General features: G+C 29.6%; 1 protein-coding gene across 2 annotated transcripts in view; it reads left to right on the top strand.

Moving 5' to 3' along the window:
• The window catches only part of LOC107446988 (receptor-type guanylate cyclase Gyc76C), a 223,867-nt gene that overhangs the window by 140,895 nt on the left and 60,337 nt on the right, over window positions 1-22,635 (top strand). The window contains exons 3-6 of one of the 2 annotated variants that reach the window (XM_043041318.3): window positions 2,883-3,135; window positions 5,164-5,307; window positions 7,632-7,804; window positions 13,480-13,621. In XM_043041318.3, coding sequence (XP_042897252.1) covers window positions 2,883-3,135; window positions 5,164-5,307; window positions 7,632-7,804; window positions 13,480-13,621 — 712 coding nt within the window. Of the gene's footprint in view, window positions 1-2,882; window positions 3,136-5,163; window positions 5,317-7,631; window positions 7,805-13,479; window positions 13,622-22,635 lie in introns of both variants that reach the window. The other variant, XM_087159811.1, reaches the window with a different exon arrangement.

Here is a 22,635-nt window from a genome sequence, read left to right on the forward strand (position 1 = left end):
TGCTTCAAAGTTCCTTAATACCTTAATACTTAGACTTATGTTCGGTCACCTCTAGATGCTGACCGTTTCCTAAGACTTGCGAATTGGGATTAAATGAAACTAACTGCGGCTTTAAGGAATATTATAGAGCCTTAGAATATGATAGATTTCTGTATCAATATTAAGTATTTTAAATGTTAACTATGTTATGTGTTTTAGAAAACTAAAAGGGAAAAAAATTAAAACTATCGTATAATATTGAAACAACATTGAAATATTTTTTTAATATATCATGTTTAAACCAAGGAGAGCTTGCATGGGAAATGAACTGACAAAATTTAAAGGATTGGAGCCAGTGTATTAATAAACAATACTATTGAAAAGAGTAATAATTTTCAGACAGACAATTTACACATTGAGGGAATTTTCAAGTTAATAACATGTACTAGAGCTCAAAATTATATTGCTTATACATACCCAGGGCATATTAAAATTCCTATTTGACAAATATTTTGTCGTTGAAAATGTAAATACTCAATCAGAAATATAGTAAAATACTGGATAACCGGTATTCATAGTCTTATTTTACTTTATTTTATAACCAGCGTTGTACAGCCAACTGAGTTCTGAGTTTTCAACAATCAATGCTCAACTCCGTAGTTTTAAAATTTTGAAACCAACCCAGAAGACAAAGTAAGGCCTGGATCAAGCATTGGAATAAACTAGCTTGTGCCGATGAAACAAACTAGCCATTTCAATGAAACAAACACGCATTTGTGTTACACGGAGGAGAAACCACTAAAATCTCCTACTATCAGCCCGACGGCTAAAGGGCTCTAACCCTTGATCCACTTACCACTAAAGATATTTCTCGTCAGCACTGTGGTCGGTGCGAGCCGTGAGCAGAATCCGTATCAACTATCGCCACCGCTGAAATTCGAATCTGGGTTCACTTCATTGGAAAGCGAACTCTCTATTTACTGAGCCTCCGTGGCTCAGCCATTAGATATAAACAAAACTCTCCAAAATAACTGATAAGACAAATAAAGGGCACTAAAAAGGGAAAAAATAAGAATTTAGTAAACAAAGATTGCTTGTTTTTTTTATTCCTCTTGCCATGCTTATTTTTATCGAACGAAAGTTTTCCCCAATCGCTGTGAGTAGTAAAATAATTAATGTGGAGGCTTATGGAATCTTTTAAAGATGACATAATGGAGAGCATGCATTTACCGATTAACATACAGAATTCTGAGAATAATACTTCATTGACAATAGTAATATTCTGTTTTTACTTTCTATAATACAGGGATGGGCAAACTTTTCTGGTCGAGGACCAAAAATCGAAGAAGAAGAAATTGGTAAGCTAAATAAAAGCATCTAAAATAAAAATAAAAATACTACTTGCAATTTTCAATGCAAATATTGAATGAGATGAATGAAATTGCGGTTTCATTTTTAAAAGTTCCTCATATTAAGGTTCCAAGTGAGATGTACTTATTTTAGGGAACAAGGGTAAATGTTTGTCTGTTATTCTACTTCTGAAATGATTTTTTCTGAGATTCGTAGATGAAAACACTTGTTCACACATAAATAAAAGGAAGGAACGTAGTTTGTCCATCCATGCTATAATACGTCTTTATTAATAATACATAGTCAACAGTAGTATATATTATATAAAAACAGCAACCTCTAAATTGCACTTAAAATAAAAGTTTTGAGGGTGACTAAATAATATTAACATGGTTTTATGGAAATATATCATGAAAATAATCTGGTACTCTTTCCTGATATACGCTCTTCTCGACAGTTTGAAAATGTGGCTTACCATTTATATTGCTCCTTTCACAGCTTGAATCCAAAAAAATAGAAATTAATGTTTTTTTTTTCAATCAAATAAAATCACAAATAGCTGTAACGATTTATTAATAAGCAATAATTTTCAACTGTAGAGATATATTTATAAAAACTGATCATGACATTTCAGTAGAAAAAATTATTATTCAAAACTTTTACCAGTACAATTTTCAAGTTAGTTAAAAATGTAAGCTTGAACTAAAATATCACAGGGAACTTTAATTTGCAGTGACACTTCATATAAAATTTCGGTTCATTTGAAGGAAAATTATCTAAGTTAACAATGAGGAATTATTAAAATGGTGCAAAGTAAAACTGCACCAGTAACCCGTTTATTTTTCTTAAAATCTTTCTTTCATGACTCGTAAAAACTTAAAATGCATTTTAGAAAGTGGTTGAAACTCCTACGCATGTGCAAATAAAAATAATATTTTTTTTACAGTTTTTAACAAGTCTTACGAATTTTAATAGTTTCTAAAAGTAGTAAAAATCTGCATAAAACAATAGTTATTGCAAAGCACCCTGTATTTTCCCAACTTGTTTTTATTAAAATGTGCTGTCGTTGTCTTATGCCACCTGTCAATAATGAGAAGCCTATTTTAAGGTAGAGAGGTGCGCTTCTTCTTGTTTTCCCGTCTCGCCAACTATCTCTAAAAATTCGACTTCTGCCACACACATACGTTTCAGTCCGTTTTACAGGGAAGACACATTTGCACATCATCCATCCACAGATCTTAATTTTGACCTGAACAGAGCACGATCAATCTTCGATCCTGTACCCTCAGAAGTATTGATTTGTTATTGGAATTTGGACGAATTTGTGATCCCGACAAATTTAGAGGGTAATTGTCACCATTTTGTACACAGGCAGTCTTCGGCCTGCGGAAATCGAACTCACGACATCTTGAACATGGACCATGGAACTCCGTACCAACCAGACTATCCCGGTTATATTAACATTAAAAAAAAACATTGCATTATGACTAATAATTTACGATGTATAAAGCATTAAATTTTGTATAATTTCATTTTAATTATTTTTCCTCTAGGTAGTGCGTTCCATTTTAGCTTTGCTCAAATATTACCGTTGGCGTAAGTTTTCTATATTATCTGAAGAAAACAACCCTTACATGACAGTTGCTCAAAGTCTAGAAAAACAAGTATCTAGTTATCCGAATTTCACCATCAATCACAAAGGCATCAAATACATCCCTAATCTTCATGTATGCTGTGAAGACAAAAAACCTTGCTGTACAGATAATTTTTCCAAGGTCGTGGAAGAAACCTATAAGACAACAAGAGGTAAACAAAAGAAGGAAATTTCTATATTAAAGGGACTTCATGCCTGAACATATCTGAAATAATTTTATGTTTATGATTTTTTGATTTATGATTTTTATGGTTTAGGGGAGAGTCGGGTAGCCCCACCCAGCGGGTACCCCCGCCCACTGTCAATTTCATATGTATAGAATATTTTTTCAAGTCAATGGGCCATTGGACATTAATTATTATATTAAAAAAGATTATTTTCAGAGTGTCAAGTATTTATGCAGCTGTTAACAAGGTAAACAATAGTTTTGAAAATATGTTGAATACAGTAGTCATGAAATTAAGAAAAATTGGTTGAATGTTTCGATTAAACTTCATTTTAAAACTAAAAAAATAATTTTTTCTATACCTACAGCATTAAAGTATGTAGTCTTAAGTTTAATTTGTGCAAAGAAAGAAGTCTATATGTGAAAAATTGTTCGAGAAATTACAAATTTACAAAGAAATTGGATTTCGTGTAGCCCCGCTCACATGAATGTCGGGTATCAACGACCAATTTTATTTCGTCGATAAATGTACGGTTGCAAAGATTATTATTTTATTGTTTCAAATTTGAATGTTATATGCATTTTTAACAACAAATATTGTTGTTATTAAATAATAGAATTCACTAAAATTATATAAATATGTAATAAATAAGATAATTTCGTGATAAAAATTATAAAATAGGTTTACCTATTATCAATACATTGGTAATTTTCATTCACACCTGAAAAAACAGTCAAAAAACGTAATTTTTGTAACTGGGCGGGGTTACCCGACACATTTTGAAAAGAGCTGAAAAACATGTTTTTTTAAATTTCTATTTTTTTAAGTTAAACTATTCTTTTTTTGGTTTATTCTTTTTGCATTATTTAATTAGATGATAAAACAATAAAAACATACAAAAATATTGATTATTACTCAATATTATACATAAATATAAGCAATACTCTTTAAGTGAGCGGGGCTACCCGACGCTCCTCTATATAAAATAATTTTATATTTATGATCTAATAATTATGAACCATTTTAGAAATTTATTTGCTATGTATCTAAAGTTTAACTTAAACTTAATTGAGTCTTTCACATTTTATAGCTTTATTGAGAGCTCATAATGAAATTTTAAAGCATGCAAAGTATTTATAAATCATAATTTAAGCAATTTTTTCATTGAAGAGAACCTACATTTTTTTTCAGTTTGATAAGGAGTGATAAGGAAATTTTACAGAATAAAATAACACATATAAGTCATAATTTAAACACTTTCCTTATTGAAGGTGAATGTACAAAACTCTGTTATCTTGTGTACCAAAAATTACAGACAATTTAAAAAATTATTATAAAAAGGATGGAAACGTGTGGTTTGCTATGTTTTGCTTCGAAAACGAAAAATGTTTCTCGTCAAATTTTAAAAACAATATTATCAATTCGTTAAGAGATGGCGTTGTCTTTTAAAAACATCTTTGAATTTCAAACTAATCATCAATTGCAGAAAAATTTGGCGTAATTTGGAGAAAAATTAAATCGAGGCATGCACGAATATTTCAGTTGACAGGGTGCTACATGCAGTGGAAAGCGTAGTTTTTTTCAGTCATTGATGCTATCTCTTGACGAAATTTGCAACAAAATTTGAAACTTGGCAAAAATTCATGCCCTTTCTCCTAAACTCAGCAAACCACTCGTTTCCATTTCTTACTGTTTTTTTTAACTGATTTTTTTTATCCTCAATCGAACAATTGGTGTTAAAAAGTATCTAAAAATAATTTATTTTTCCTTAAAAAAAAGTATTTTATTATTTAAGTAAATATGGATTTGTTTATATTTTAAAATTTAATATTTAAGGAAATATGATACATACTCAACTAGGCAATCTATAGGGTACTTAGGGGAATTTGACGTTTAATTAAACGTTTCGTTCAATGTTTTGTCTACGTTAAGCACTGAAAACAAAACGTTATTGTCTAAGATATATTTACTGGAATTTATACATTCAATAACAAAAAATTCTTTTTGTTGCAGTTTATGTATTTTTTGGAAGATTAACGTACCTCATAGAACTGCTGACAAAATTACAAATGAAATTGCTTGATATTAAAGATTATGTGATTGTATATATTCATCTAGAACAATATTCTGTCGCTGAATCGTATCAGTACTTTTGGCGTAAGTAAGGTTAATGTCAATACTTCTTCTGTCAAATAATTTATTTTCAATTTTATGAGTGTCAAAATATTATTCAACTAAACATTTTTCACTGGCATTAATTTCACAAGAATTTTGGAAAAGGAAATGTATCATCTTCTGCAACTGCAAAATAATATTCATAAAGTATATTTAATACATTTTCCTGCAAGATGTTGTTGTTACTTATGCCACTTGCCATTATCAGCAAGCCTGCTTGAAGATCAAGCGAGTTTTTAAGGTAGAGGGTGCGTTTCTTGCTTTTCAAAGGCGCAATCAATGACCAAGATTACGTCCTCATTCTTAAAAGTACGTCACAGCCACTTTTACAAGAACACATTCACATATAATTTGTCATTCCGTAAATCGTAATTTTGGCCTGAACCAGAGCAAGATCGATCTGCGACCCAGTGCACCCAGAGGTATTAATTTGTTCTGAAAACTTAAAGGACTTTGTGACCCGGACAGGTATAATGTGCACCATTTACCATGCTGTACACAGGGAGTCATTAGCCAGTGAGAATCGAACTCATGATTTCTTGGATATGTACGTAAAGCTCTACCAACTAGGCTCAATAAGTGATTTCAATTAGCAAAATAGAGATTTATATCAATTAGTTTGCTGGCAGAGATTATTATTTAGATTAGCAAAACAGAGATTCGAATTAAGCGAAAAATTTAAAATTACGTTTTGTAAATCCATTGATTGCCGAAAAAAATTTTCAGATTCATCCCCCTCTCCTCATTGCCACCGGTTTAAAAGGCTCTATTATTAATTGCACCTAGTCCTACTCATAGTAAATTATATAACAGTTTTTAAGAGAGAATTTAAAGTGTGAGGAGCCTTAGATCTCTATCTAATCTCTTACAACCGAACTAATCTCCAAAATAATCACATAGGCGAGTTCAGTTTTGGTGTGTATTAAAGAAGAGGCACGCTTTTCTATCGAAGAACTGTTTACTTTTTTTTTTAGAAAAAAAAGTTTACAAGAATTAAAATGTTACAGTATAATTATAAATAAAAATGTTGTAGAGAATAGAATGTGGAAAAATAATGACGTATTCCGAAGTTTTTAACCCAGAAGACGAAGGAAAATAATCATCTATATCACTCTCAGACATAATAGCACAAAGAATAAAAACTTTTATTACACACGGAGACAAAAACGAAAGAGAACGCAAAGTAAAAAAACGTGTACTACGGAAGAAAAAAAAAGAAACATAAGCAATAATTGGATATCTGTGATTTACTTACCAGAAACTTCCCTTAATTGCCCCGCCCTTTGTTATCTGAAATTCTTTGAAAACACACCCAAGGTCATTTTATTGCACTCCAAAGCTGTGGGAGTAGTTTAACTGATGGCAGCGCGTGACGAGTGCATTGCGCAATCACTGTTCCGGAAAGGCGTACGTATACGTCAGGTCAGTTGACGCGCCGGCTTAGCGAAACGCATATATACGCCCGTTGTAGACAAGAGGCATCGACGATGTTTGAAACAACTTGATGGCGGAACATGATGGGTAAACACATGATGGCGAAAGTTCTATCGTCCATCATCGTATGTTTGACATCAGTCGAAATAAAATTTCAGAAGATAGATAATATTCTTTACGCTATACAAAGCGAAATATTGCTAGCATATAATGCTAGCTAACTGTAAAGTAATTGTTTTCACTATGTATATGCACTACCGCAATTAGTCTGTTTTCGTATTTTCCACTTCTTTCCACATATTTCAGGTTGTCTATAATAAAATAAATTGTTAATATTTTACTCAACTGTGCCATGCATAGAATTAGTTTTTTAAAGCATACGCAAATATCCTTCCTTTCTTCGAAAAGTCCTTCGAAAAAAACATTTAAAAGTGCAACTGCTTTCAAAGGAAATAAATAAAAAAAAATTTATGAACACGGGAAAAGTATCTGCTTCAAAAGCTGAATTTTAATTTACTTGTTAATTTTTACTAAGCAGACAAACAATTAGTAAAATTTAAGTAATTTATTTAATTTGCTCTTTTTAATTGATGGTTTTCTCCATTTAGTTTTCCGTAGGTTTCAAACTTTGAAGTCTTGTGTATTCAAAATAAAAGTAACAGAAGCTTAAACACAAATTATAATGACGTTGATAATCACCTTAAACTATGAAGTGGAATATAAAGAACTTTATGCTCTTATTCGAAATTTTATTATATTTCTTAAATAGATTTTCATGAGTTTTATTTTTTTCTAAACAAATATGTTTATTTTTTAATGTTTAGGTCTCCAAAGAGTTTTTAATATATGCATGTTTTTTTTTTCGATTTTAGGGGTTGACATGAGGCCTTATTTAAAAGAAATGGCTATGAAAGCTGCAAAATCTCTTTTAGTCATTGTACCTAGTCCTCCTCATGATAAAGGATATCATGATTTTGAAGAGAAAGTTAGGAATTATAATTTTGAAGAGCCTTTTAAGTTTCCAAACAATCTCCCATATCCAAAAGTGAGTAGAATGGTTCAAGTTTAAAAGTTCAAAACCAATTTTAAGGGGTTGACATGAAGCTCTTTTTAAAAGAAATGACTACAAAAGCAAAGAAGAAATATATTAATTAGTAACTTAGTTATATTAATTAGTAATTAACCTAGTCTAATTCCTAATAAATGATATCACGATATCAAAGAGAAAAATATGACACATACTAGTTTATAAGAGCCTTCCTTTGTTCTCAAACAATATCTCCTATTCAAAATCTAGTAGAGTGGGTTATAATTATATCTTCAAAGACATTTGCAATTATATTTGTAAAGTAAACAATTTTTTTTCCTGAACTCGGCAAAATAGAAATTAAAAAACTCCTCGAAGGGAAGTTTTGCTTGAGAAATGGAGAACCTTTGGAACTAACGATTTGTGCCCAATATTTTTCTAAGGAACATATAATTTCTGTATGTAACTACTATCTCCGAGGAGAAAACAACATTTAAATAAGTATTACTATATACATTAATATCTACATTATCCCAATCACATTAAGCATTATATAATTATTTATATGCTAATTATCATGGAGGTAAATATTATCATGTTTTATTAAATTTTATTGTAAAAAAGAATTTTAAAAATCTTAAAATAGTTAAGCATTGTCTAAAACCGAAAAGTTCTATATTTTCAATGAAAAGTATAACATTTTTAGCAGCGTATTGAGGAATTTCATTCCATAATCCCCACGCGTCTTAACGTTCATCCAGGAGATGCACGTCCTCCTAACATGATTTATTTTTTTTAAAAAAAAAGATGCGATGAAAGCTTAAAAAGCTCTATTAATTATTGTACCTGATCCTACTCATAGGAGATTATGTAATAATTTTTGACAGAGAATTTTAAGTTTGAGGAGCCTTATATCTCTATTTAATCTCTTATAACCAAACTAATAAGAACATTTACAGGTTCAATGAAATTTTTCAAACATTAACACTAGGCCTTATTTTTAAAAAAAAAAATTCCTTAAAGACTAAGAAATCTCGATTATCTATTACCTCTAAAATCTCTATTATACTAGTTACAATGAATAAAAATTCTCCATTATTCATTGTAACTAGTCCTACTCATGGTAAATGACATCATGATTTTAAAGAGTGAACCTGAAATTTTAAATTTGAGACGCCCTCCTTTGTCCTCAACTAATCACTTATCTCCAAAAGTTAGTAAAATAGGTTACATTTACAGGTTAAATGTCATTTTTTAAGGATTAACATGATGCCTTTTTTTAAAAAACGAAATTAGCTTTAAAAGCTTAAAAAGTTCTATAACTCATAGTAACTCGTCCTACTCATAGTAAATGGTGTCTTAAATTTAAAAATAATGTTAACAATTATATTTTTATATCCAAATATAAATAGAATAGGTCGCCTACAAAGCATATGGTCCCATTAGTTTGATCTACTCAATTAATTTTACTTTTTGCGTACTTTGTCATATCTCGGTAACATTTAAAGTGAATTGAAACATTTTTGCACACAATTATAAAATTGGTTTTTTTGAAGATAAAACCATGAAAAAAATAACTTTTAGTAAATATTTATCATTTTATATTATTTTATTTCAGATTAGTCGAAAAAATGTTGAATTGTAAGGTATACAATTTTTTATATCATTTTAAAAAATATAATTTTACATGGTAAAAAGCGGAAGTGGTTGAATAGTTCCTAAGAAATCAAATTTTTAAAATACGACTTTTTTAAAATTATTTCTCGAGAACAACTCAATAAATTTCGCTGAAATTTTATATTTCCGGATAGAAAATTATGTTAATCAAAATTATGCAAAAAATTGTATACCTTACAATTCATCATTTATTCGACTAATAATAAATAAAAAATTACTATTTAATTATTTTTTGCATGGATAAACGAATCTTTGGATAAACGAATTTTACAAATGTTTGCAAAAAATATTCAATTCACTTAAAAAGTTCTCGAGATATGGTGAAATAAGCAGAAAATAAAATCTAAACAAGGGTGTTCGAATTTTGGAAAGCACTCTTGACCAAACTATAGGGTCCATATTTCCCAGATTATGGCTGCCTCCTATACTTTTTGATTCAGAATTCCGAATCCATGTAAAAAAAAAAAAGGTATGTTTTTTCAGAGAAAGTACGTTTCTCTGTCTGATTTCGTAACTTGGAATATCACTTACACTAATTAATAAGCACGTTTGAAGTTACCCCTTTGAAATATTCAGATTGAGTACTAGTACTCAAAGTCCAAACATTAGATTAAAAGTTATTCAGGGTAATCCAGGGCTCGAAAAACCACCCGTCCGGCCGTTCTCGGCCGTCAAAAATTCCTTGCGGACAACAAATTTCTCGAATCCGACGTCCGCGCGGACGGCCATTTTCCCGTTAATATTCGTGATACATTTTCAATTTTTGTTATCTTACAAGAGTCTAGCGCCTCACTTCTAAAATGACCCTCTAATCTAGAAATACAGCAACATACTGCGCTCTTTGGAATTGATGTTTTCTCTGTCTTGGAGTACTGCAGTGATTGAAAGAGGCTTTTCAGCAATGAGCTTACAAAAAAACACATTACGTACTGGTCTTAAACAAGAAGCGTTAAACGCAATTATGAACATCCACCTAAATGGAAAACCCCTTTCATATTTCTGTGCAGAAACCTCTGTAAATCATTGACTTGATTGTGGAACTGTCTAACGTCATATTTGTTTCATTTAAAAAACGAAGTACCCTCGGATAAATTGACATTCCAGATAACTTGACCTTCGTCATTTAAATTATTTCATAAAAGAAATTAATTATTTCATAAAAGAAATACTAGGTTTTACTATTAGTAACCTAGTATTTGTAATCCTAGTAACTACTAATTCATTGTGCAATCTATATAAATGTTTGTAATAAATAAGAGAAAATTATATTTTTATTTATTTAGAAGCTACGGGTTAGTTTCAAAGGAGGACGGGTACATTGTTGGACAAGCCGTCCTCGGGGACGGGTAAAATTTCTGACTTTCTTCGAGCCCTGGGGTAATCCGCTTTTTTAATTTTGAGCCATGCACGTAATTTTGTTATGTGAAATAATTTTGAAGGGAAAGTTATAAATTGTAATTTTGAAGGGCGCGTGTGTCTTTTAAGTTGTTTTCAAACAATCTCCCACATTCGAAAGTAAGTAAATGGGTCACGTTTACAAGTTCAATGCCATTCTTTTATTTACCATTCGTAAACAAGATAAGTTTGACAGTTACATTTTAAACTGTCAGGTTTCAGTCTTACAATACCTTGATTCGCTTTGGCATCAAAATGCTTCCGCAATTCATCCTTGCAAGAATTCTGATAAGAACAGTTTTTTTTCCTAAGTATAATTGAGTTTTTGCATAATTGCTTTAAGTGCTAACTGTTGTACAAATGCAATTATTTTTCAAATCTGCGTACTACTTTTATCTGAGCTAGCAGGGTGTACATAGAAAGAAGCTTCAAAAGTAATTATAAATCAATATCTATTTATCTTTTTTATAATGTGTCTTATCTATATTTAATGAGCAACAAAAGGCTTATATTATTCAAAAGAAAACACTATTCATTTATGCTAATAATATTAAATAGTTATATATTTATACGATATCAAGTTGTCATTTATTTGTGCTTTCGAATAAAAAGTTCGTTAACGAAATGATCCGATCTAAATGAAAATCGTATTTTTCTATAAGAAGCAACAATATGTTTTTTAAATGAAATTTTTTTTCTTTAAAATGAGACTTTTGAAGAAACAATTCGTTTATAAAATGGCAAGGAATTGTGATGATTACTGGGAAACTACATAAAAGGTAATACTTATTATATAATAATACTATTATGCGTAATAGTACTATTACTATCTGCTTATATTTCCTATAGTGAGGAAATAATAGTATTCTTATTTAAATGCTAGTACATTTCTAAAAAAAAGAAAAAATTCGATTATATTTGTTTTTAATGTCATTTAAACAAAAGGTATTAATCTCATCATCATCATCAAATTGCACTAAAAAAACTTTAAAACAAACAGATGATCTATAAATAGTAAGATTAGTTGTTAACCATGTGTCAAGAAATTGTGGTCGAGAATATTATTATAACGAAGAATTTCAAAATTAGTATCAAGGTAATCGCTTGATCATGATATAAGAAATCGAATGTTAATATCATTACCTTATCACCATATCATAATCGTAGAATAATGCCATTAGTTGTTACAACATTATTACATTTTATGTAAATCCACATACTTATTTAAAAATTTCCCTTTTTATGCAGCGCGCAATAAAACTAGTGGTCACAACTTTAGCAGGTGATTTCCCAAAATAAACAAATTTCACCACACAGTAAGGGAGTCGGACAGCAAAGGGTATTGATGGCACAAGAGAATGTTCACTCTTTGGAGTTACATATCTCAAAGATAACGCATTCTCCACACTGTCGAAAATTCTTGATCAAATAACGGTAAAATTTTTCTGAGTAAAAAATCTGATATAACTACAGTAATAATTACAGGAAAATTCCCTGAAGAATTACTGTAATTTATTACTGTAAAAATTACGTCAGACAATTTTAAGGTAGTCATGAACTTTAGGGTAAAATGATTTTTACTTATGATACACCCAGGGTGCCAGTACTTTTTACTGTGAAAAAGAAGATAATTCATATATATACATATATATATATATATATATATATATATATATATATATATATATATATATATATATATATATATATATATATATATATATATATATATATATATATATATATATATATATATATATATATATATATATATTTAAAAAAGAGTTAATTAAGAGTTTAGTATTTTCTTCTCTTCAATTTGGGAGAATATCATATTCAAAAATCACGAGAAAGAAGACTTTTTTTTTTTAAGGAATATAAAATTTAAAGTATATAAATTTTTCAAAAACATCGATTAAAGTTTTGTTGAAAATAATTTAAATTAGGGTATCTGAAACTAGGGTATGTGACGCATACCCTCCAACTGCTACGGAATTTCCGTAGTTTCAGAAATCTTCTTTTCAGACGGTAGCAAAATTAATGTCTTAATATTTAAAAAAAAAATTAATTTTAGCGTAACTTTTTCACTATTACTTATAAAAGTGCAGGCCATATGGCTAGATTCTTAAGTTCTGATAAAAGTTTTATGAGAGATCCATTTGCTTTAAAAATTTCTACTTTGGTTCGCTACCACTAGAAAGAATTATTTTTAAAATCCTCATAAGTTGGAGGGTATGGTGACGTAGGAGTTAATATAAATTTGAGTATAAATAATACAAGAAATGATTCTGTAAAAAAATATACAAAATTAAATGTCAAATTTCGATAATTAAGTTTTTTTCCCGTTCGGTACGAAGACCTTTTTCAAGGTCTTCAATCCTATACGTCGAATAATAGCTTTAAATATTTTTTATTAACCCATATATCTTAATAACAAACACAGCTAAATCATTCAAATAATTTTAACTTATTTTCTTGTAATAGGACTCTATTGCAAAAAAATTACTCTATTTTGAATATGAATTTTTATAATATGAATATGAATTTCCATAAGTAAATATGAATTTTCGAAATATCAATTTCCATAAGTAAATTATAATTCAATTTTAATAATATTTCAGCATATCACTGAATTTGCTGCTTATTTGTACGATTCTGTCATTCTTTATGCTGAAGCTCTAGCTAAAACTCTCGAAGAAAAAGAAGATCCAAGAAACGGAACATTCATAATACAGAAGATTATAGAAAAGGAGGTTTATCGGAGTAAGTTATTTACTTAGTTATTCAACGAAATTTCTTATACTATTTGCAGACCCATCATTCGTTATATAATGAGATACCTGCAAGTGACATAGTGTGGATATCTTGATCCTGATTGGTTGTTGAAACTTGGCGTTTATCTACGTCCCCGTCAAATATCAAGTGATACATTCTATATACTGTTTACCAACCCGTTTTACCAGCCTCACGTGCAATGGTAGTCTGGTTCACATTAGTTCAGAATGCACATTACATTGGTTACTTGAATATTAACAATAGAAAAAATAATTTTGAGTTCTGTTTAGCATTTAGTTATTTTCAGATTTCTTGATAAGCGTTTACAGCTTTACATTGCTGACAGATCTTTAGCTACTGTAGTTGCTCTTTTTTTTTACTTAAAAGAGAACTGTATATAGCAAAATTGATTTTTACTGCTACGTCGTGCGCATAAAATCTAAAACGAAACTGTTAAAAAAATTACACTACACTAAACATTTAGTTCAAAAGACCATAGTCAAATTTACAAACACCAAAATTACTTTATGTTTAGTTGGCAACACTAGCGACATTTACAAATACAAAAATTACACTTAACATTTATTTGGAAACACTATAATCCCATTTACAAACATGAAAATTATACTTAAGAGTTAGTTGACAGCACTAATCACGGTTACACAAATCAAAATTACACTGAAGATTTAGTTGAAAACACTATAACATTCATAAAACATCAAAATTACACTTAACACCTAGATTAGAATCAAAACTTTGTTAAGAACAAATCAATAGTCACATTTTTATACACCAAAATTGCACTTGACATTTAATTTACAATACTAGTCACACTTACAAGCAAACAAAATTACAAAACTCCTGTTTAAGTCCTGTTGATAACACCATAAGCACATTTAAAAACATCGAGATTGCTCTTAACATTCAGATGACGAAACTACCAACTTTCACAAATGCGCATAAGCAATTATTATACTTCACTGATTGAGATTTTTATATAGACTACAAAGACTAATATTGAGATTGTGATTCATAGACATAAGTAAACATCAAACGCTATTTAGTGGGCGTCCCTTCTATGAGGCACAGTTTTGTTTCACTCGCAGAAATCCCATACAAAACGTTGCTCTATAAGTCTCTATTTCATTTTCATTGAAGGCATCAACATCAGCTTATAATGTAAGCTGCTTACGAGAGATAAATCAAGCTAATTTACTGAATAGCTAAATAAGTCATTTCCATTGAATGAAATCTCAAATAGGGTAAATTAATGCATTTGGGCGTGGTATCGAATTTGCCACAAGCTATGTCCAGTAGAGGTGAAGGCATATCCAAAAGCAACACCTTTGGAAATATAGATCAACACCTAATGATTACAAGTATATATATCCTGCGTGTTGTGATAGGTGTATACATTAACATCAAACTCAAGAACCGATGATAGCGCTGCTGAGATAGCATAGTGGGACGTGTGTTTGGTGGATCCTAAGATAGATGCGCTTATCTACCACAAAAAAAAATTCGAGGTTAGTGACTGATATCAGATTTATATTAGTTTATATATTTAAATAGATTCTTGTCACATTCCCCTATTTAAGTTCTAGAAAATGTAAACATTCATAATTATCTCCAGAACTTAGATCCAATTTCGCGAAAAATTACCGTTCACCTTGTGTTACCGTTCTCCTTGTGTGCGTACTTCACATGTGAAGTAGATCGTTAAATAAGATTATATGTATATATAATATTGTAAAATAGTAATTCGGGGCTAGGTATTAAGTAGTAGTATTTCAGGCTTTTAAGACAGTTATCTTAAATGATGTCCTTAAAACTTGCAATATTTGTTTCAAAGAAAATTGTATTGATGAATTTATGCAATGAGTTCCGGCGATCTTATTGATGGATTTATGAAACAAGTTCAGGGAAAAATTCAATGATGAAGTTGTGAAATTAGTCAGTGATCAATTTATGAAATCATTGCATTGAGGATCCTGGTGATTAAGATTTTTCTGTTTCAGGAGGGTTGCATTGTTTACGAAATCCCTTCAGAGGATTTCATCATATTTGTTCAATTTTTAAGTGATGCAAAATGAGAGATGTTTCGTAACAATTTCAATTTAATCCAAAGCGGATTATTCATTAACCAAATGTATTTCAGGAACCGAACTAAAGAGGAATAAGTTAAAATTTTGAATATTGATTATTGAAAATATATTTTAATAAAAAAGGCAAAATGCTTTTAATAAAGTTTTAAATTTATAAGCTAAATACCTCAAAAATTATTCTTTCTGATAATACTAAATAGCTGATAGTAGTAAATTTCTGATTATTATTGTTGTTGTTGTTGTTGTTATTGATAATTTGCGTCGCCCTTAAGCTGCACAATGGGCTATTGGCGACGGTCTGGGAAACATCCCGGAGGATGATCCGAAGACATGCCATCACAATTTTGATCCTCTGCGGAGGGGATGGCAACCCCGCTTCGGCAGCCTGACGACCTGCGCGCGAAGTCGAGCACTTTACGGTAGCACAGTTTAACGAGGACCAATACCGCACACCCTCGGTCCCTGCGCAGACTGATCCAAGTGGTCACCCACCCGCGCACTGACCGTAGCCAGTGATGCTTGACTTCGGTGATCTGCTGGGAACCGTGTCTTAACGATCAGTCCACTGCGGGACTCTGATTATCGAAAATACATAATAATACTAAATTCCCGATAGTACCAAATACCTTTTAATACCTAAATTCTAATAATACTTAATACCTGATAAAATTAAGTTTCTGATATTACTAAATACCTGATCTAAATAACTTATAATAGTAATAATAATAGACATTATAATAGTAATAATAATAGCATAAAAGTAATAATAATAGACTTATAATAGTAATAATAATAGCATAATAACTAAATAATAATAATCTAAATCTTGCTATATATAAAATTCTAATGATGGTGTCGCAGTTTTCCATTGTTGTCGGTGCATTTTTATTGGCCAGAAAATCACGTGGTAGGATCCAGTTTTCCCCCATTTATTTCCATATTGTTTAGGTTGTCATCAGCATAAAATTAACAAAAGTCGTAAAGGTATTCGCGATCGCAACGAACTATAGGGGGCGTTGTTGTGTGAGCCGCTTACCTGCGATTTCTATATGAACCGTCATTCAGTTACTCTGGAGACGTCGTTAACGTAGCGTGTAGCATTGCAACGTTCCTTCTTTATTGTGGCTAATTAAATTTAAAAAAGAAAAATGCTTGATATTCTTTCTTCTGCAAACGAAAACTAAATGGTATCTCTTTTTATTAGAGAAGGAATATCCAAAACGCATCGGAAAAATATTTGTACATTAACAGAAAAAAATATGTATATTTCTTATAAGAGTTAAAACCTAATTTCCCGAGAAATAGTATTACTAAATTTAATGATATAACATGAAAGGCCCATTTAAACTTTACATTCTATAGTTTTAAGAATCATATTACTTCAAAAATTAAAATGAACAAAAAGTATACATAAGCCTCATAATTTTATGAAATTTAATTTTGTAAGCAAAGTTTTTTGACAACAATTTTTATCAAAAAATTTCAAGTTTCAATAAAAATCATTATTTAGAAACTAAGAAACGTAAAATAAAGAATGCTGACGAAACAAAAACAAAAAAAAACAATTCTTTTTTGTCGCCATTTTTAGTGCTACGAAAATTCGTCTTTGGGATTTGCCAAAAACAAAACAAGAAGCAATTTTATTTTTTCAGGAGGGAAATATTTTACCGAAAAAACGAAAATGTACCAATTCCCACAACATAAAACTTTATCTTGGTAAACGTACGTTTTGGAAATGTTATTTCATTTGGAATCTTATTTATCAGAGTTCATATGGCGATATGATTGTTTTGAATCTATGCTAAACTCTATATCGGCTCATTTTCCACCGAAATCCGATTGACTATTTTGATTTTAAATAAAGTGTTTTATTTTATGAATTGTCGCAAAAATTTTAAGTGTAGATTGGCGGCACTTAAAAACCGCCAAATCTGTAGCGGCGGTGGCGTTAATAAGTAAGTACCGAATTTTTATTCCATACTTTTCTGAATCATATTACTTCAAACATTGGAATATACAAGAAGTATACATAAACACATAATGTTATACCATTTAATTTTTCAGAAAAAGTATTTTGAGAACAATTTTTATCAAAAAATTATAAACTAAAAAACGGAAAATAAAGAATTCTTAGGATAAAAAAACGATTTTAAGAATTCTTTACATTGAAATAAAAACTTTCATATTGTTTCTTTTTTTATTATTCTTATAGTTCTTAATCAGACGTAAAAAACCATTCTGTAGAGAACCAACATCAAATGAAAAAAAAAATATTTACAAGCAAATTTTTTATTGTAAAAATCATTGCACTTACCTGATTTATAATTCCCGGAGAATACCAAAATGATAAGTTCCTTGTTTGAAAACTTTATTCTCAAATAATATATGCATAGTTTATCCCTTCATTACTTTTAGATAACATACTACACAGTAAAATTTTATAATTGATATGAATTTGAATATGTAGCTAAAAACAGAATAGCTGAATTCTAGTTGAAATTATTCCTTCAAAACAAAATAATAATTTCCAAGAAAACGATTCAAATTTATTAATAATCAGCACAAATGAATCTATTTCAAGTAGTTCGGATGATTCTTTATTGTTGTTTTACGAATAATAGATACAGAAATATATACTGTTCTATAAAGAAGAACAATATTCTATAACTACATATTATACAGTTCTGTGCATATTCTGAATTCTTATTTATTCATTGGAATGACGAAAGCAATGCTGATTTCACTTTAATTTGTAATGAATTGAAGACAGAAAAAATTATTTTACCGTAATGCACACAATCTGTAACAGCAAGTTATCATGAAATTGGAAGTTATGTTGTTGGTAATAGAAAGGTAAAAATTATCCAGAAATTGTTCTTCAAATGCTTGGCGTGTTCTGCTTCAATGTTTGGCATGTTCTGATTAGTTTTTTTCAAGAAGTTCTACCTTTTCCTTAGGGAAATTTTGCTTCTTATTTGCTGCTAATGAAATGGCGTCCGTTGTTGCCAATGGTTTTGTGGGAACTAATGTCCGATATTTTCAGTCTACCGCTAGATGGCGTACTCGAGCGTTGCGATCGCGAATTGTTTTCCTTAAAATACTTTTGTATCCCTAATTTAAAGTTATTTTCCAGTACTGTTATTATTAGCGAAAATTTTAAATTATGGTTGAGAACTCATCAAATTTGTTTGAACAATATAATGCATTAAGAATATAAAGGTTATTTAAAAAAATGATAATTAAAAAAATCACTTCTGTTCACCAAGAGATCTAAATGTTTATAATACTAATAGACAGTAATATTTGGAAGTGGTAAGTAGAGGCGCAAGAGCGTAAGTAAACAGAATTCCTTTTAGTACATAGATGTTAAGTGAATATTTTTAACTTTAGTAGAAAAACTGTTTTCTGCCAAGAAAAAACAATTATTGCGAAGCAATCATTGGGGTTGGTGAGCGGTAGCGAACAGGGGGCTTTGCCCCCTAGTAACTTATAATATAAAATTTTATAAAATGCTAAATACCTCAATTTTTTTTGTTTCTGATTGATTTTTTTTTTGGAATATCTTGATTCTATGAATTGTTAACCCACTTATTCATAATCTAGTTCAGAGATTTAGTTTTTTAATCACGATCTAATTCATCGATTCACAGACAATTATAGTTGTTGATTTTCCCTGAACGAGTAATACTTCTCCTTACTGAAAGAGTGACTTATTGATTCCCTCGTTTGCTTATATACTCATTTCTAGATTCCCTCGATCATCAATACAGTCTTTGCTTCATTTTTAACTCATTCATAGATTTATTAATTTACTATTCCAATGATTTGGAGATTACTTGATTCGAATATTCATAGATTTCATTTTACATTTATTTTCTGCTTCATTGATTTACTGATATTAATTTTTTTCAATTTTAGATCAATGTGAGTAAAATATTTATATACAAATCCAGTATCATTTGAAAAAAAATATCTCGCAATAATTAGTTTTCTCACTTTACCACGTCTTTTTCTTCAACTGCTTAAACGTACTTCATAAAATTGCAACTCGCAAATCGCGATTTTCAATTCACTTACTGTCAAAACAAATGCAGAAATGTTTCTCTTATTTCACAAATTATTATAATTTATATTATTATAATTTATATTATTATAATATAAATTTCAAATACTCTCCATTTCTTATATCAGCTCAATTAGCATCCCGCTATTGGAGCTTTGTTACAAAAAAGAGGTATTTTGTTACCATCTTAGCTGCATGAGAAGTGTAAAAGCGCAATCATTTTCAGTTTGTCACTTTCACTTTCTTTTGCTCAGTCAAAAAAGATTGCGTTGCCATTTACTTCTGCAAATAGTTACTCGTCTCCATAAGAGACAGAAAAATTGTTTGATTCAGATTGTGGAGAGTGTCAGATTCATACTCATTTTGCAAGTGCGCCGGTAGTGTTTTAATCTTTAAATACATCGTTTGTATGACATAAGTCTAAAACTTTCCTAAACTAAGTCTTTCATCTTAAGAAGAATTTTAAAATGAATATCTTTTATTTACGATTTTAAATCCCCCTGTCTTTGGTAGCAGTGGACAAGAACGGTTTGAAAAAGATCTAGGTGAAAAATACGGGGCGGTTCCAGAAAAAGGGATCTTTAAATTATGATAGGACACTCACTTAACACCATAAAAATTTATCAAATGTTATAACTGAATTAGATCCTCAACAGATTTTAAGTTACCATCTTCTACTATTTCATGTGTATAATTCAAAATGTAATTTGCATTTTAAAACTGAAATTGAATTTTCGTAACTCATTTTCAAAAGTAATTGCATTTTTTTTCTAAGAGAAATAAACTAAAAAAAATTTTTTTTTTAAAAACAGCTTAAAAGATTTTTTTTATAATTTATGCTAATTATTAGAAAATAAACATTTAAAGCTACATTTTTTTTAAAAAAAAAGGTATTTGTTTTAGGTATTGATTTCAAAAAGAGTTTTAAAATTTAAAATCACGTAAAAAATCTCTTAATGTAACTCCTTGAGGAAAAAGAGAAACTTATAAAAATTTGACCAGTTGAGAATAATCCATTGAAAGTAAATATTTGTAATATTAATTAGAATTAAACCTATAAACACGGATAATTTTTGTGTGTAATTATTATTTATCAGTTAATTAATTTTTCATAAGAATGGAATATGAATAAAAATCGTTTTAATGGTGTTAATCGCTTTCTTCAATCAATTTAGCTAATTATGGCGTAATTTACTACATTTAACGACTATTAATGTTTAGCTACTTTCCCCTCATTTCGGACATTAAAATAGAATAAAATATACTAGATCCAACCTTTCTGTTTGATGCCACTACCATTCCAAGTTTCCTGCAGAAAACAAGATATTTAGAAATCTTCTCTGGGTCGTTTACATGATTTTTAAATAGCTTTAGAACCATTTGCGCTGGCGTTCTGAAAATGGTACAGTGGTTTGAAGAGCGACTGTAGACGCAGATCTAAAAGAAACTTGTTAAACAATTTTAGCTACATCCTTTTTGAGAGACGTTTGAGAAAGGAATTTTTTGGGGGTTAAGACCGTCATTGACAGAAATAAAACCAAACGATTCTGTTTTTTTGAAATATTTTAATGATTGCAGCAGTGATGTTTGCTAGCTTATAACTCTCATTTACTAAGAAAAAGAGAAAAAGACTTTTTGCGCGTTCGTTAATATCAGATAAACTCACTGATTAACGTGAATATAGTAGCATAAGCAGACTACATCACCAAATTAGTATTCTTTAAATTTTAATGAATCCACACAATCATTTTTTTTACAGTTATGCTTTAACCTTGTGTCTCTGTAAAACTAAATAATTTGAAATCAACGATTTTTGAAATACAAATAAATAATTAATGTATTGAAAGGAGAAATTAGCGAAGAAATAGTACTAATTCATTAAGAAAAAACGCAAAAATACATCATACTATTATTGACATTAATGATTTTTGATTAATTTTGGTAATATAAATTACTTGAAATAAAAAAATAAGTCATGCAGTAAAAAGCAAAACTGGTGGAGAAATGGTACAAGTAGTACATGAGAAGCATAAAAAATATCCATACTATTGTTGAAGCCAATGACGTTTATTATACCTTAGTAATAAGTTCCAATTAAAATAAAAAATGATGTATGAACTAAAAAGCATTGTTAATGGAGGGAAATTACTAATTCTCTTAAATAGACTGTAAAAAATTTCCTTACAATAATATCCTAATTGAAGTAAAAAAATCAGTGAACTAAACAGCAAAATTAATAGAAAAATGGTACTACTTTTATTAAGAGAGTGTAAAAAAATTGGCATACCTTTATTGATGCCAATGATGCTTAATTAGTTTTGGTAATAGGAGCTACTGGTATTATAGTAGTTGGTGTAGCTTTAATAGGTTATTGGTTCCGTATATAAAAACATTAGGGCAATGTATAACAATAGTAGTTTATTTCCTACCTGTAATATTGCTGTGAAAAAGATTTTTTACTGTCTCTAGAAAGGAACACGTACCTTAGAAAATCTCTTGATTGTGGTAAATTCATGGGTTTATCTTGAGTAACAGCATAAAGCGAAATGAATGCAGTAAATATTTATTTCAATGGATTAAGCTAATAAATCCGTGCTTTGCTTAACCTAATAACGTAAAGCCGCTGGAAAGATCAAAATACAGTATTAAATATTAAAATAAATTGAATTATTTTAGCTTTATTTATTGTGTTGGAAAATGTTTTTTAGTTTCTGATTTCAGAGTGGTCATACATATATAGTCAATCATGTATATATATTGAAAACGAATAAAATAACAAAAGCTGTTAATCATCCATCCATGAGACTGTAAGGAGTTTCATGGATAGATGAAGA

This window comes from Parasteatoda tepidariorum, chromosome 3 (genome assembly GCF_982258835.1).
Source record: "Parasteatoda tepidariorum strain Cologne lab strain chromosome 3, Ptep-v5.0, whole genome shotgun sequence".
Classification (NCBI taxonomy): domain Eukaryota; kingdom Metazoa; phylum Arthropoda; class Arachnida; order Araneae; family Theridiidae; genus Parasteatoda; species Parasteatoda tepidariorum.